The sequence below is a fragment of the Orbicella faveolata genome, unplaced genomic scaffold, assembly GCF_042242905.1.
Source record: "Orbicella faveolata isolate gen_17 unplaced genomic scaffold, um_ofav_v1 contig_3, whole genome shotgun sequence".
Taxonomy (NCBI): domain Eukaryota; kingdom Metazoa; phylum Cnidaria; class Anthozoa; order Scleractinia; family Merulinidae; genus Orbicella; species Orbicella faveolata.
In genome coordinates, this window is record NW_028301558.1 from 13,722,282 (window position 1) to 13,737,500 (window position 15,219).

The 15,219-nt window shown below is 42.0% G+C and overlaps 1 protein-coding gene across 2 annotated transcripts; it reads right to left on the reverse strand.

The window, feature by feature from the left end:
* Nucleotides 1–176: 176 nt before the first annotated feature.
* LOC149106510 (uncharacterized) lies at nucleotides 177–6,222 on the reverse strand. Of its 2 annotated transcripts, XM_089298065.1 has the most exons (2): nucleotides 1,434–6,222; nucleotides 1,218–1,357 (listed from the first exon to the last, which is right to left on the reverse strand). In XM_089298065.1, the coding sequence occupies exons 1-2, from the start codon at nucleotides 5,863–5,865 to the stop codon at nucleotides 1,353–1,355; spliced, it is 4,437 nt and encodes a 1,478-aa protein (XP_089154191.1). In that variant the 5' UTR covers nucleotides 5,866–6,222; the 3' UTR covers nucleotides 1,218–1,352. The 2 variants fall into 2 exon arrangements, with proteins under 2 accessions (XP_089154190.1, XP_089154191.1); XM_089298064.1 differs by having other exon boundaries at nucleotides 177–6,222.
* Between the last annotated feature and the right edge of the window lie 8,997 nt (nucleotides 6,223–15,219).

Sequence of the window (15,219 nt, forward strand, 5' to 3'; positions counted from 1 at the left end):
CCCATGTTTCATCAGAGTATAAAACATAGAAAAAGCGTGTTTTATTTTTTCGCCACATTACCTCTAGTCAACATTTATGCTAGAGATAGCGAAAAACATTTTCTTTGAAGTTTGTGATGGAGCTCCGTATTTGGAGAATGTCCCCTCTACCTTAGTGCTCTCCAAAAGTCACAAGATGTCTTAGAAGTATTTTAATCACACAGTCACCATTTAATCACATCAAGTACAATTCTCGAACTGTCCGTAATTCTACTCGATCCTATTCTTGTACTAGCTATCTTAGTTTGGTCACACAGGAATTTCCGGTAATTGTTAATTCTTATCTACTAGCTCAGTTTACATCAATGTGAAATCGCCATGCCCTATTTGTCACGCAACATGCTAACAAGACGTTTCCGACACACACTCCCCTCATATGGTTCACTATCGAAGCATATGTCATAATTCTGTTTCAATCACGCGATTTGAGTCTTGAACTATTAAATCACATATGAGCGGTAACAAAGCGATAATCAGTCCTCGATCAACGTCACTTCCTATTGACGATTTCAAAATTCACAGTTCAGGCTGTGTACTGATTCCCTCAAACAAAAGAATGATATATTCTACTGCTAATAGATCAGTTTTCACGAACTGATTTACCGTTCGTATTTCACATTGTTCAACATCCGCAACTTGTTTGATTTCTGTTCATAGTTCACATTGTTCAGCATCCGTAAGTTGTTTCATTCGTACCCTTGCTGCTGATGCTGCATCTCTTTTAGGGCGGAAATCCTGAGCCTGTGGGTTTAAGCGCGGGTCTGCCACTGGAGTGTTGAGATCACACTCGAGTTCCAATGGGTACAAATGTTGTACTGGTCGTTCCAGCATGCTTTTCGCGGTTTTGAGTTGAACCGCGCGTATGACGCCGTCGCTGTCCGGGTACACTTCATTCACTATGGCCAGCGGCCATGTTCCACGATTCTTGCTGTCGGTTTTCACTATGACGACGTCTCCTTTCTTAGGTTGGAACTTGGTCACTGCGTGCGTCAGGTTGTGTCTTTCTCTTAGTGCTGTAAGGTATTCTCTCTGCCAGCGACTCCACATCTTGTCCTTGCAGGTTCGCAGATACTTAGCACGCCTCCGGATGTCTCGATCTGTTATCCTCCAGGTCTCCTCTTCTGGTAACTGGTTTGTTCGCTGGTACAAGAAGGTTGCGGGCGTTAAGATTGGTAACTCGACGTCGTCTTCCACGTAGCTTAATGGGCGGCGATTAATCTGCGTTTCAACGTCGAGTAGCACTTCACTGAGCTCAGACCAGGTTAGAGTAGCTCCACCAATAGCTTTGAACATGGAAGATTTCACGACTCCAATTAATCTCTCAAACTGACCCCCCCACCAAGGGGCGCGGCTCAAGTTGAATTTCCATGAGATCTCGTGTTGTTCTAGAAGACCCTGGAGACGCTCATCCTTTCGTAACTCCCGTAGCCATTTCTCAGCTTTGATGAAGGTACCGCCATTATCTGAGTAGATGACCCGTGGTCGTCCACGACGAGCGATGAAACGCTTGAGACATGTGATAAAGTTGTCCGTCTCCAGGCTGGCCATTAACTCTAAGTGTATAGCCCTTGAAAGGCTGCAAGTGAAGATAGCCAGGTAGGCGTTTCCTTGACTTTTCTTTCCCTGTTTGTACTTCACTGGTCCAGCGAAATCTGTACCGATGACTTCAAATGCAGCGCCAACTGTGGTCCGATCTTCCGGTAACTGACCAGGTATTGGGTTTCTTGCTGGAGTTGCATTGAATCTCTTGCAACCATAGCACTTACTTCGGACCGATTTGACCAAGCTACGAAGCTTCGGTATCCAGTATCTCTCTCTCACTGCTGCTATTGTCAGAGCGACTCCCCCATGCAGCGTCGCGCAATGAACTTGCTGGACCAGTTTTCCTGTAAAACTTGCACTGTTCGGTAGGTATATTGGAGTTTGCCCTTGTATCCGGCCGTGGCAGGTCATCACTCCCTCTTCATTGGGTTTCAGGTTGAGTTGCCCGCTAATTTGAGGGTAGCCCGTGGTTTCTCTGTCTCGCCGTTGGACTCGCTTAATCCGCCAACCACGTACGTCTTCTATTTCTTCTGTGAGTAGAGGCCCAAGTTTCTTCTCTTTATGCTTGCAGTTATGGATGAATCTCTTGATCCATGCGCCGACTCTTAAAGTTCGGCGCAAGCTGTTGCGTTCGAGGAGTTCGTCGAACTCGTCTGGCTCTGGTTTGGTTTGCGCTAGGTTGAGCACTTCCCTAATGACTTTGGCTTCCATTTCTGATGCTGGTGACGATCGAGTGACTGGGTTGATTGGCCACTTGGACTTGTCCTGGAGCCACGCCGGTCCCTGTTGCCAAAGTGCTGATTGAACTGGAGCACCTCTGCTCGCTAGGTCTGCAGGGTTTTCATCCGTAGGAACGTACCTCCACTCGATCTCCTTGTGTAATTGTATCTTGGCAACTCGATGCGCGACAAACTGTTTGTACTGGCCATTTCCCTTGATCCAATGAAGTGCGACGGTGCTGTCTAACCATCCAAACACCTTTGGGGAGGGCACGTTATCTAGGGCGTTCCGCACGTTTATCAGTAGATTGGTAGCCATGTGCGCTGCAATCAATTCTAGGCGTGGAATAGTCAGTCCCTGTTTAGCAAGTCGACTCTTGGCGACCACTAATCGTTGAGTGTTCCCTGATGGTTGGCGCACAACTGCATAGACTGCCGCTCCTATTCCTCGTTCTGATGCGTCCCCGAAAGAGTGTAGTTCCACTTCTTGTACTGCTTCTTGATATCGTGCTATTGATCGCGGTACTTGCTGTTCACGAGGTAATTGCTCCTCCCATTTTTTCCAGCGCCGTAGGAGTTCTCCGTTGATCTTCGCATCCCATTGTACTTTGGTTTCACACAACTCACGATAAATCTGCTTTGCAGTGAGCGTCAATGGTGCAATCAGGCCTAAGGGATCATAAATCTTAGCCATCTTTCCCAGGATTCCTCGCTTGGTTGGCTGGGTTTCTTCTTTGGGTATCACTACCGCTAAGGTGTCATGCTGTTTGTCCCACTTGAGTCCCAACATCTTAGATTCACTTGGTTTAACATTTAGTTGTTGTTTGGCAAATGACTGCTCTTCAGGGGGAACGATCAGGTTTGGATCTTCCTCTAGCTGTTTGACGTTGGAATGCCACTTGTGGAGTTGGAACGTTGCGTCGCTGAATATCTGAACGGCTTTCTCTTTACGCTGCTGGGCCTGGCTTGTATTTCGTCCACCGGTGAGTAGATCATCGACATACAAGCTGCGTCGAAGCTCTGCCACTATCTCTGGTTCTCGTTCTTCCCAAGCATCTAAATGAGCTTCGATTACGCCACCGAGTAGAAAGGGCGATGGGGCTAGACCGAACAGCGCACGAGTGAAACGTAGTATCTCTAACTTCCCGTGTTCACTTTTCCTCCAATGGAATCTTAATGCATCACGTTCACACTCCCGGATTCGTATTTGCAAGAAGGCTTTCTGGATGTCTGCAGTTACAGCTATGGGGTATGTTCTCTGTCTCACTAATATGTCCCAAAGCTTGTTTTGCAATGGAGGGCCAGGATAAAGGCACTCGTTTAGCGACGATGACTCTGGCGTTGCTCTTGCAGAAGCATCATAGACTATGCGCATCTTGGTCGTTTCAGCCGTTTCTCTAACCACTGCTTTGCGTGGGATGTAGAATTCTTTCCCCACGATTTCTTCTGGTGCAACTTCAACTACTTTGTTCTGGAGTTGCTCTCGTATAATGGCATCGCACTCATCGGTGAGGTTAATGCGCTGCAGTTTTCTGGTCAGACTTGACAGGCGTCGTATACGTCCTTGTTCGTTTGTTGGTAGGTCTGGATGATTGCCTCGCCATGGTAGTCCGGTTTCATACCATCCTTCCGGTGAGCGCTGTAGTTGTTCCTTAAATTCTGCGTGCACTATGCTCTGGTCATGTTCTGGTGTGTCTGCAAGCCCTAGTATGTCAAGCCTGCACAGGTCCTCGTAGTCGCTCTGTGATGTTTGCGTCAGCAGCATCGTGTTGTGGTCAAATTCTGATCCAGGACTCATGATAAACCATCCCAGTTTAGTTTTCTCCGCCACCGGTTCCCCATCCTGTCCAATTTGAGGCTTTGTCTCAGTTTTTACGCGCGCATATTCCCCGCTTCCTAGTACGACATGTATGGGAAGTTGGTCCTTCTTGTCACGGTCTGTGATGTTGACTCCTTGCAAATGCGGGTACTTGTTTATCAATCGTCCGTAGTTTGGGTTGTCAACCGATAACAGCTCTGCTTTGTTCACTCTCGTCAGTTTTACAGACATCTGATAATTCCCGTCTAAGGATTCTACGACGGTGTCGTACACTTCTAGTTTGGTTACTTTTGAGCTGATTAGCATATCCACACGTTTTGTTTTCGTTTCACTTGGCTTTTTCTTTAGGAGATCCAACAGCTTCGCAGATGCATATGAACTCCCCGCGCCGGTATCTATCAACGCGCGACAGGTAATACCATCGACCTTTACTGTTAAGACTGGCATGATTCCTTCATTGTTCTCACTGGCTGTCATCAACGTCTGCTTCCCGCTGTCTGTTTGTTCACGATCACATATCGAAGAGTGATGGCGTTTGTGACAATGTAAACATGTTTTCTTGCTGAAACACTCTGCGGCGCGGTGATTCGGTGTTGCACAATTAAAACATAACTTCTTCTTCGCGAGAAACTGCTTTCGTTCGTCCACGGTTGAGATCTTCTGGCATTCCGACGATCTGTGCGTCACATCACTACAATAAACGCATTTGTTTGGCTTACCATCGCCACCACGTGCTTGGAAGAGCTTATTTGAGCGGTCACGTTTGGAATTAAGTTGCTCCGATGTTTCTCGTTCTTCAACCGGGTTTCTTTTTGTCCAAAATCTTACTGCCTCTGACAACTGAACGAAATTCCATTTCTCCCATTCCGGATCCATTCGTACTAGGTCTCCCCGAATTGCTGGCAGTTTATCCAGTGTCATTGGTACGTTTCCATTAACTTCACTGAGTTTATTCATTGTTTCCAGCGCTTGGACACAGTACGTCAATGTTTCGCTAAACTCGCTTATCCTCCTAGGGTTAGCGCTTGTGATGACAGGGAGAGCCATTATTTCTTTGACGTACGCCTTTGTTACTTCGGATTCCTTCCCATAATTGCTTAGTAATATCGACTTGGCTCTATTATAACCCTCAGCTGTAAACGGCAAGGCTTCCACAGCGGCTTTAACCTTTGGACCCAGTAGCCCACATAAATAGGTAAATTTATTGATAGGTGCTATTTCGGCCTTGTCGATCGTCTCCGTGAACTGACCCCAGAACCTCGGCCAATCCAAGTAAGAGCCTTCGAACCTTTTAATCTCGATCTTTGGTAGCTTCGCTTGTGTTTGTTTAGGTGACCCGCCTCCCTCGTGGCTCTCTTTCGTAGTGAGATTGGTCTGAAGTTTCATCTTTTCTTCATGCAGTTTCATCTCGAATTTGAGTTGATCTTCACGCGCGGTCGTCTCTTCTTGGCGTCTTCTGTCTTCGAGCCATTTGCGAAGCTTCTCAACCTCTTCGTCAGCTTTCAGCAACTGAAGGTCAATCGCGGCATTCCACGTGCCTATGTCACCAAGATCTTCCTTTGCTTCTATCTTTAAGGCTTCCAACGCACGCTTTAACTCGTCCGCTTCAGATATTGTAGACCTTAATGCTCCCGTATGTCTCTCGATAGCATCTACAGATCCCGAATCTAGCACTTGTTCCGTTCTCTTAGCGTGGATTTCTAGTTGCGTAAGTTTCGTTTGCAGTTTTCCCTTTGCGTTCTCCATCTCCGTCGGAAGCGTAGGTTTAAATAGAATTTAGGACTAAATTATACTCACAACCATGTAGATAGCGGTCCCGTCGGAGGTGCCACGTTTGGAGAATGTCCCCTCTACCTTAGTGCTCTCCAAAAGTCACAAGATGTCTTAGAAGTATTTTAATCACACAGTCACCATTTAATCACATCAAGTACAATTCTCGAACTGTCCGTAATTCTACTCGATCCTATTCTTGTATTAGCTATCTTAGTTTGGTCACACAGGAATTTCCGGTAATTGTTAATTCTTATCTACTAGCTCAGTTTACATCAATGTGAAATCGCCATGCCCTATTTGTCACGCAACATGCTAACAAGACGTTTCCGACACGTACGAAGCAGCAGAAAGTTTTGAAGACGGGGCATGAAGTACTTTAGTGGATAGGTGTATAATTGCGTCAATTTGTCGATCTGTGTGCTTTGTTGTTTCTGCTACGGACATTTGAGAACACTCGAGAAATGTAGAAAACACTCGCCTGCGGCTCGTGTTTTCTACAGTTCCCACGTGTTCTCAAATGCTCGTCGTGTTTTATCACAGTGTAATACACGGCTTAGGCTTCTTTATTTGTTAATTAATTCGTACAAGCTTTTCTCTTGTTCTTCCAACATCCCGCGAGAGTTAATTGCTCCGGTAAACCCATAGAGCGGAGCAATCTGTTGCTTAAAAAGAGTTTATGTAAAACATAAATGAATTATGCATTATTAAAGAAATAAAGAAATACAGACCTTGAAAATCAAATCTCCAACGAACAAAAAGGCAAGATTAAAACAAACAAACAAACAAACAAATGAATCAATGTAAAGTAAGTTTAAAGATAATATTACTGTTAAAGAGTGTTGATGTGAATAAATAAATTAATAAATATTAAATAAATAAATAAATAAATAAATAAATAAATACAAAATAGATGCAAGAGACTGTGAATTGTCATTTCGATCTAATAAACACATCTCTCAAAATATTAAAGTTTCAGTTGCGCGTTATATTTGTGTTCAAAATATTGTTTACGCTTAGCATAGTGAAGAAGGGGCATACATAAAAAAATTATAGGCAAACGGGAGTGGCGTGAGAGGATGGTTTGACTGAGAGTTTTTATGGTGATTTTAATAACCAAATATACTGTAGGGGTATCGAAGGGTCTTCGCGAGCATATGCAAGCATGCGAGCAGAGCGTGTATTTTTGCGAGCACGAGCAGTGATCAAACTTCAGTGTTGCGAGCAGCGAGCGCTTTTCCCGATGATACATACAGAGGGTCCAAACGGGACGAACTGTTGAACTGCTGAACTGAAGAATGACAAACCGAGAGATAAGGATGGCAACCTTTTTGTTTTAATGAAATCATGACTGATTTGAACAACAACAAAGCGCGCAGGATTCAACGAGAATCCAAGCATGCGAGCAGGTGTAAAAATTTTGCGAGCATGACTAGCACGCGAGCTCTCATCGAATGTTTGCGAGCAGTTCGAGCAAAGGTCAAATTTTGCGAGCGCTTTTAAGTTAAATGGGACCATTCGATACCCCTAAATATAGACGGTCATCAGGCTCTTTTTAAAATTTCTTAATTATCGATGATCGTACCGGCGATCTCAGTTTTGTTTAGTTGTTGGACTCATTTGAAACGCGGGGCCGGGACGCTTGTCGGAAAATTTGAATCAAACCCTAAAAAACCAATCTGGGTGTGGCTCAAGCGAAATTTGAGAGAAAAAAGGTAGTCACGATTTAAAGAAACAACAGATGAATCAGAGATCTGGCGGCATTAATCACGATAAAGCCGTGTAGAGAAATTTGAAATATTTCGAAATTTGATTAAATATGGGTTTAAAACATCTTTAATTTACAGACACTGAAGAGCTTTATTTGACACACAGATGCGGCCGTGTAACGTACAGTACAGTTTAAAAACCCGCAAATGAAACGCTGAATATATATATATATATATATATATATATATATATATATATATATATATATATATATATATATATATATATATATATGTAGGACCCAAATTATGGGGCAAACTATCTACGGCTGACAGATCAGCCAAGACACTGCAGGCTTTTACAAACTATATTCGCAAAAGGGATATAACTCGCTTAACGGACACCGGCTGCATCGTATGCTGCACGTAATGCCCTTCAAGTCATTTACTTTTTATTGTATTAATATTAGTATTAGTATAGTTTTTTAGCAGTGTCCCCTAATTAGTATGGTGTATTATTTCCAGGCTATAAGGTTTTTGACACTTTAATAAAGTTCTCACTCACTCACACTCAAATTGAGCGTGGGATATTTTAATCCATTTTAGTTGCGACATTCTTAGACATATATTTCGACATAGTTTGCACCAGCTAATAAATTTGGTGCAAACGCCTGAGGCAATTACATGTCTCAAATGAGTGTTTACCGTTTAGGTTTACAAAGTGAACAATTATCCAATATAGACGGCAAAATTCTTAACATTTCAGCGATTTAAAATCCATTTTGCATGAAACTCCCATTCAATTTATACCCAGAAATACAACCTTTTATTATCGATCAGTTTTCTCAGCAACTTTTTTCTTCAGGTTTCGCTTGCATTGGCAGTGACTAACAGACCAGATTGGCGGTTAATACAGAAAATGTTAGCAGGAATATTAATTGTTATGACGTGTTTTGCGTTTTAGTTAACAGTTTGATTTATTGTATACAACATACGTCGCAACAGCTCACTCTGCGAGCAGAGGTTCCATTGATTTTCCCAGAAAACTCGCGAAGAAAAACACGATGGAAGGAGAGTTACATTTAGTGTAAACTGATGTATCTGCACGACATACTATATCACTAAACTTGCTAGAATGGCTAGTTAGAATGTTTCTTATGAGAACTAACTATAGTCAACGTTGTTGTCATTTTCGAGTTGTTACTATTTGAATGACTGGTACCTCAAAGTTACTTTCACTGAGTAGCATGTGAGTCGCCACATACCGCTGGAGCACTAAACAGCTGAACGTTCGACTGCAACGTCACTGAGCTGACACCACTGCAGAGCTCCACCGGCTGATTTGCTTGAGTTTGTAAACCTCTCCATTTAAAGGGATGCCATCAATTGCAAGTAGTCCAGTATTGTCAAGCAACGATGAAAAAAAAAAAAAAAAAAAAAAATCCCGCTATCTGAAATCAAACTAACACAGGTTTAGTCTCATCACGGCTGTGGCGAGGTTTTCGAACTCGCTTCGTCAAACCGTCACAGGCATGTCCGCACAGTAAGCAGAAGAGAATACCCAGCACGAACATAGCGGCACCACCAATGATCATGGGCGGGATGTTTATTAAACAGCCAGTGATGAATATTGTGATACCTCCGAAAAGGATCAAACCAGGCAACAGAACTATGCTTAGCGTTCGACAAATCGTGTGGCATTGTGCGGACGTCAAGCACTTGAAAACTTGGAAGCAATAGCTGGCTTGATTATCCCCGCCGTGATTAACTTGGCAGATGCGGGCTAAGCAGGTTGATTCGTCCTCTTCCATTGTTGTCGCACAGTTCCTCGTGAAACTTAATTTAACATGTGAAATGTCGTTTAAGAGTAAACCTCGACGTGCAAAGAATCTCTGTCTCTGAGAACCTGTTGAATTTGAAGTTTCCTATGGTTAATATGCGGTTGATTAATAAAGTTTATTAATTAAGTGGACTAAACTATTTGTTTCGTTGATTGAAGCGCGAGACTGTAACAAAACCTCAATGTCAACGGGGGGTCGCCGATAAATTTCAAGATCTAAGGTAATATCGAATGTCAGGTCACTGATTCTTTGGAAATAACGGGTCACGCCGGTCAATTCAGGAGAAGCTGTTTCGTCGGCAAAGATGCTTCTTGCAAACAATTGCAGCTCTGTTTTAAGAAGTTTGAAATTAAAGGATCTCAATGTTTGAGATGTTTAGGAAGAGTAACCCGCTGCTTGTTTATTCACTGGAACAGTGGAGTTGTGGAACACAGCACGAGTTATTGGGGCTAATTAAACTTATTGGGTCTATCCAGCAGAGTCATGATTGTCTCATTGATATTGTTTTCAAAATAGCTCGCGATAACCATACGAGTCATATACGACATCCATATTGATTTCCCAGAAGTCTTTGCGAGTTACCTTTCACATCAGATGACTCGAGACCAAGAGCCTGAGTGACCAACAAATCCCAAGTTAACCAACTAAAGATATTAATGAATCACGGTTCGCAGACACAAGCAAACAAAACAGTTAAGTTAAACAAAAAGGCTAAAAAGACTTTTTAGGAAACAACTACCGTAGCAAGTACGTATTCTCCCTTGGTGATATGGACGGTATCGTTGCAGTATCTGACTCGTTGCCAGCCGTCTACATACATTTCCATGCAGCGCACGGCTGGCTTACCTTCATACAGTGTGCGGCACGGCGTGAGGTGATAGGTACCTTGCTTCCCAATCTCGCGCTTCCCATCTTGCACCGTGCCGGGTAAAGCATCTTCTTCCCTTAAGCAAATCCGTCTAATTGCTAGCGCCCATAAAAATTCCCTCTTGAGCGATATAAACCTGAAAATATGCATATAGGCTTACTTGTGTTTTTTTTTTGTTTGTTTGTTTTGTTTGTTTTTTCATTTCTGATAACACTATGCATCAGACCAATGACTAAATCAGTGTGTTCTTGATAAGCATGTCACGTGACCAGCTGTTACAAAATAAAAGGACTATTTCATCTCGTAGTGCAGGGCAGTGACAAAGGATTTCCTTGCCCATTAACGTTCCTTAATTCTACGAGAAATATGCCAATTACAGTATTTCACTTCCTAAATATATGCCAGCCAAACCTTTAGTTTTGTTTTCCTTACACTATTAAACTAGACAAAACAAGTCTTGGTGGTTGTCCCAATATTTGATTTGGTTAAACAAAAGATGTCATCTCAAAATTTCAACCGTTATTGGTAGACCTTGGTATATGTTCTCAGTAAACTGTGCTATCTCATGGCAAGCTAGCTCGAGTGTCTCAGTGGGGTTAACCGTCAACCCTCAAATGGCCAAAAAATTAACCGTCAACTTTCAAAAACGCAATATTTTTACCTTCAACCGTCAAATGAGTAAGCCAAGATATCCTCAATTAAGAACTAAACAATTGAACTAAATGAGGTCATGTTGTGCTGTTTATAAATAATCGTTTCAATCAAGCGAACATTCTCTTGTTTTGATATATCACAAAAATGTAATACATTTATGTGCAAGTCCTTAAAACTTCTAGTCTCGGGAGCAGGCAATTAATGCGTTCAGAGGGCTCGATTAGTCCCTGAATTGTAAGACGTGACTGGAATTATGAAACACCTATTAAACACCTATTAAAGTACATATTCTTAAATTTACATCAAATGCCTTTTGGCTCAAGCCATCGGGACTGTTCGAGAAACTGAGAATTCGAGAAATCGGGATTCCACAGTATATAAGTACATTTTTTTCTAGGCTACTTCACTAGACAACGAAACTGAATGTAAAGCAAGAGACCGTGATCTATTTTTGTGTTTAAGATAACACTGGTTCACTCACTCAGCAGGATTGCTCAATACAAATACAAGCAAAGTGAAATATAAACTGCAAGATGAAAGAAGAGTTACTCGAGTTTCACGCAAAACGCATAACGATGATGATGATGATGACGATGATAATGATGGTGGTGGTCTCCCTTAACTCTAGGTGTTAACCAGTCTACTTGCTTGCTCCATGCGAGTCACGGTCATCGTGTCGAAAGATTGCTTTGAAACGGGATCACGGGATAATTTATTTTTCATTTTAAGAGGAGCGTTCCTTCCGCAGGAGATTTCACCTTTCATGATCAGTTCCAGTTTGCATCATTTCCAGGTACTTAACCTGCTTTTTTGTTACTGTTATTTTTTTCCACGTTTTCGCTCCCCATCATTTTGAATGGTCTCACCTACTACCAAGGAGACAGGAGATTAAGGTGGACTGCCGTCCATGTTCCTGATCTGGTGGCTAGCGAGTTTTTACTCCTCGCCGCTCGCAGGGTAAAATGTGTATGGCTAAGATTTCAATGTAATTAATGAATGAGTTGCCAGTAATCGGATACCCGTGTTTGCGAAAAGAACTCTGGGATCGTCAGGGGGCAAACATTGCAAGTCGCTAGAAGGAAATGTATGCGAAAAGTTGTTTCGACGCCCAAAAACATGGTTTTGGAGAGAGATCAACGCTTTTTCGCCGTTGTTTTATCGCAAATGGATTTTGGCAATTTTGATACATGGAAAATGTAAGTTTTTGTTTGAATAACCGTGAAATAAGTGAAAAAAATTTGCCGATAAACTCCCTTTTGCTTGCGTGAGGTTTATTGTGAAATACATTGAAGAGAATATTGAAAATTTCAATACACGCCTGATCTCGAGAGGCTACCCGGAGCACATGGTAGGAAAGACCCTCCGAGAAGTTAAATATTAAGACAGAAAAGAAGCTCTAAAACACAAATCGAAATTGCAGAATGAACTACTACCCTTTGTGTCGGGCAATTTCACTCAACCATCAATACCAAACTTTGGAAAGCATAATCACGCACAAATGGCACTTTCAAATACAAATACTCAGAGATATATTCAAGGAGCTACCCTTGATCTGTTATAGAAATGGAAAATCACTGAAATACGTGCTTGTAAAAGCAAAACAAAGGCTTTGAGCAACACAGTAGCCACACAGCATGAGTCGCGCGGACTCATTTGTCATTAAATCAACCCCTGACAGTACAATGATCGCCACCGGGCTTATTTCCAGTATTATTTGTACGACTGAGCTTTCAAATAAGCCAAAAGTAGCCTGTACACAACTTAAAAGGCTTTACTCGGTTATTCCTCCGTCTCGATTTATACCTAATTAATTTTGTAATATTTTCAGACCATTACGCGATGTAAATTTCACAATAAACCTCACGCAAACAACGGAGTTTATCGGTAGATTTTGTCACATATTTCACGGTTATTCAAAGAAAAACTTACATATTCCACATATCATCATTGCCCAAATCCATTTGCGATAAAAACGACGGCAAAAAAGCGTTGATCTCTCTCAAAAATCGTTTTCTTGAACCTCGAAACAACTTTTCGCCATACATTTCCTTCTAGCGACTAACAATGTCTGCCCCTGACGATCCCAGAGTTCTTCGCGCAAACACGGGTATCCGATTACTGGCAACTTATTCATAAAGGTTTATCATATACTCACGGAACATAAATATATTTACATTTGGCAGAAATTTGAAATCGCCTGCAGGGCACAAATCTAAATACATATGCTGTGTAAGAGAAGGCTAGTACAAAATAGGAAAGCTTATCAGAAAACTCACCGTAATTTGGCTATTTCTCCGAGATAAAAAAAACGCCAATTTCTTGGAATACAGCAGAACGGATGTTTTGTTTTCCCATTAAGGCAATTGACCTTTAAATACCACACTACTGAATTACAATTGCAACGAAAATGGGCAATGAAAACATCACGTAGTGAAGCATGCAATCTTTTTTCTGATCTTTAAGAAGCAGTTTAATTTAAATCTTTTAGTAGAAAGAGACTTCTTGTCCAATTTAAAACTTCATCAAGTTCATCAAGTTTTAACTCTTCGTTTTCGCCAATGTACCTTTCCAGTGCGCAGTGATGTGGCGGAAGGTGGACCGAAACGCCGTTTCTTTAAGATTTTAGTTTTGGTAATAAGACCGTACATGCATAATTTCAGCTGAGACAGATAGCGACCCTATGCGTGGGAACTGTCAGCGATAAGGTTTACGGGCATGCAGCAGACAGCGCTCCTGGGATCGAACACTGAAGAGAGCCACTCTAAATCGTGAAAACCAACGTCACTATTAAGTGTATCAGGGTCTATCATGGGAAATTTGTCTTTAACAATTCCTGTCTGGAAGACAGAACTTGGTTTTACAGTACAACAGTTGTCGGTCCAGTGATATCAAAATATCTTAAGGAAAGTACTTTCTTATCTCGGCGTCATTTCGACAAGTACCTCACTGTTTTAAAAGTCGCTGGTCGTGGGAATCCTCAGCCACGCGTGTAATACTGATAATCTTGAACGGAAGAATATGATGGCTGGAGATAGCGATTTCTACTTAAATATTCTCCATATTTTCGAGTATTCTTTGTTCACGGACAAAGATAGCAGACAACAATAAAAGCCACACCTTGAATAGAGCTGTACGGATCTTTATAGATTGCGGGAAAACTTCCGTTAAACAGAAAACTGACAACTCATAACAACTGTATTTACAAAGCTTGACATAGTTCAAACATTCAGTCGAATTTTAAAGTGATCGGATAATTAACAAAAATATGTATATGAACTTTAGTTCTGGCTATGTTTCAAAACTACTGTTGACTTTCAAAGTGGATTTTAAAATGAGCACGAACAAATGCACTTATATTATCACGACTGGAAAACACCGCGATAACCTTATGACGGAAGCTAGGGTTACATATAATCCTGGTAATCTTTTCTAACTAACCGAGAGATATACAGCTATAACTGTAAACTATTACGACAATTGATTTCATTGCCACATCGTTCTTTCGTTGTTCGCGTGTTCAGACACAACGAGATCCCATCTCTGTGACTGGTAGTGGTCTTGATATCTTTCGACGAACATTGTTCCCAATTCTTGCAAATTAAAGAAAGGTGTTTGGAGACCAGCTGGTTAGACAGACCTTCCATGTGGTTTTTTTTTCTTTGTCTTTTGGTCACGCCTAGTCTTGTCTTTTCAAATATAGCGATGGATGCACAAAAGAGCCTTTGACAGTAAATTAGTCTTTTAAAAACATATTTTTTTCGGGCACGTCGGTGGCACACTCAAAGGACTCCAGGTTCTTCTAGGTGGGGGAGGGGGCGGAATCAGTGGGTGTTATGTGATGATGACCTCCCCTTTCTCTCTTTTTCCTTGGTATCTGCCCGCGGCAAAAGAGTAAAAACCAAAAAAAAAAAAAAACCAAGCAAAAGAAAAAACGTTAACGCGCTGATAATGTCATAGCTGAGCAAGGACGATTCAAGAGACCCTGAGCCCCCCCCCCCCCCGGGGGGGACTTGCATAAGAAAGGGGTGGGGATGCTCGTCGTCTCACTTAGGGTGTTCTGGGCAAAACGCCATCACATGTAGACCATATGTAGCCGTGAAGGTCTCGTTTAGGGTTTCACGCAAAGAAATATAAAAATATTTATTTACTATGTTTTAAATATGGTCTCTTTTAGGGGTCAAAAAATCCTGGGCCAGGCCATGATTGGTCCCCTTTAAGGGATTAATTCAAAATTTCCGACGAACATCCCCACCCTTTC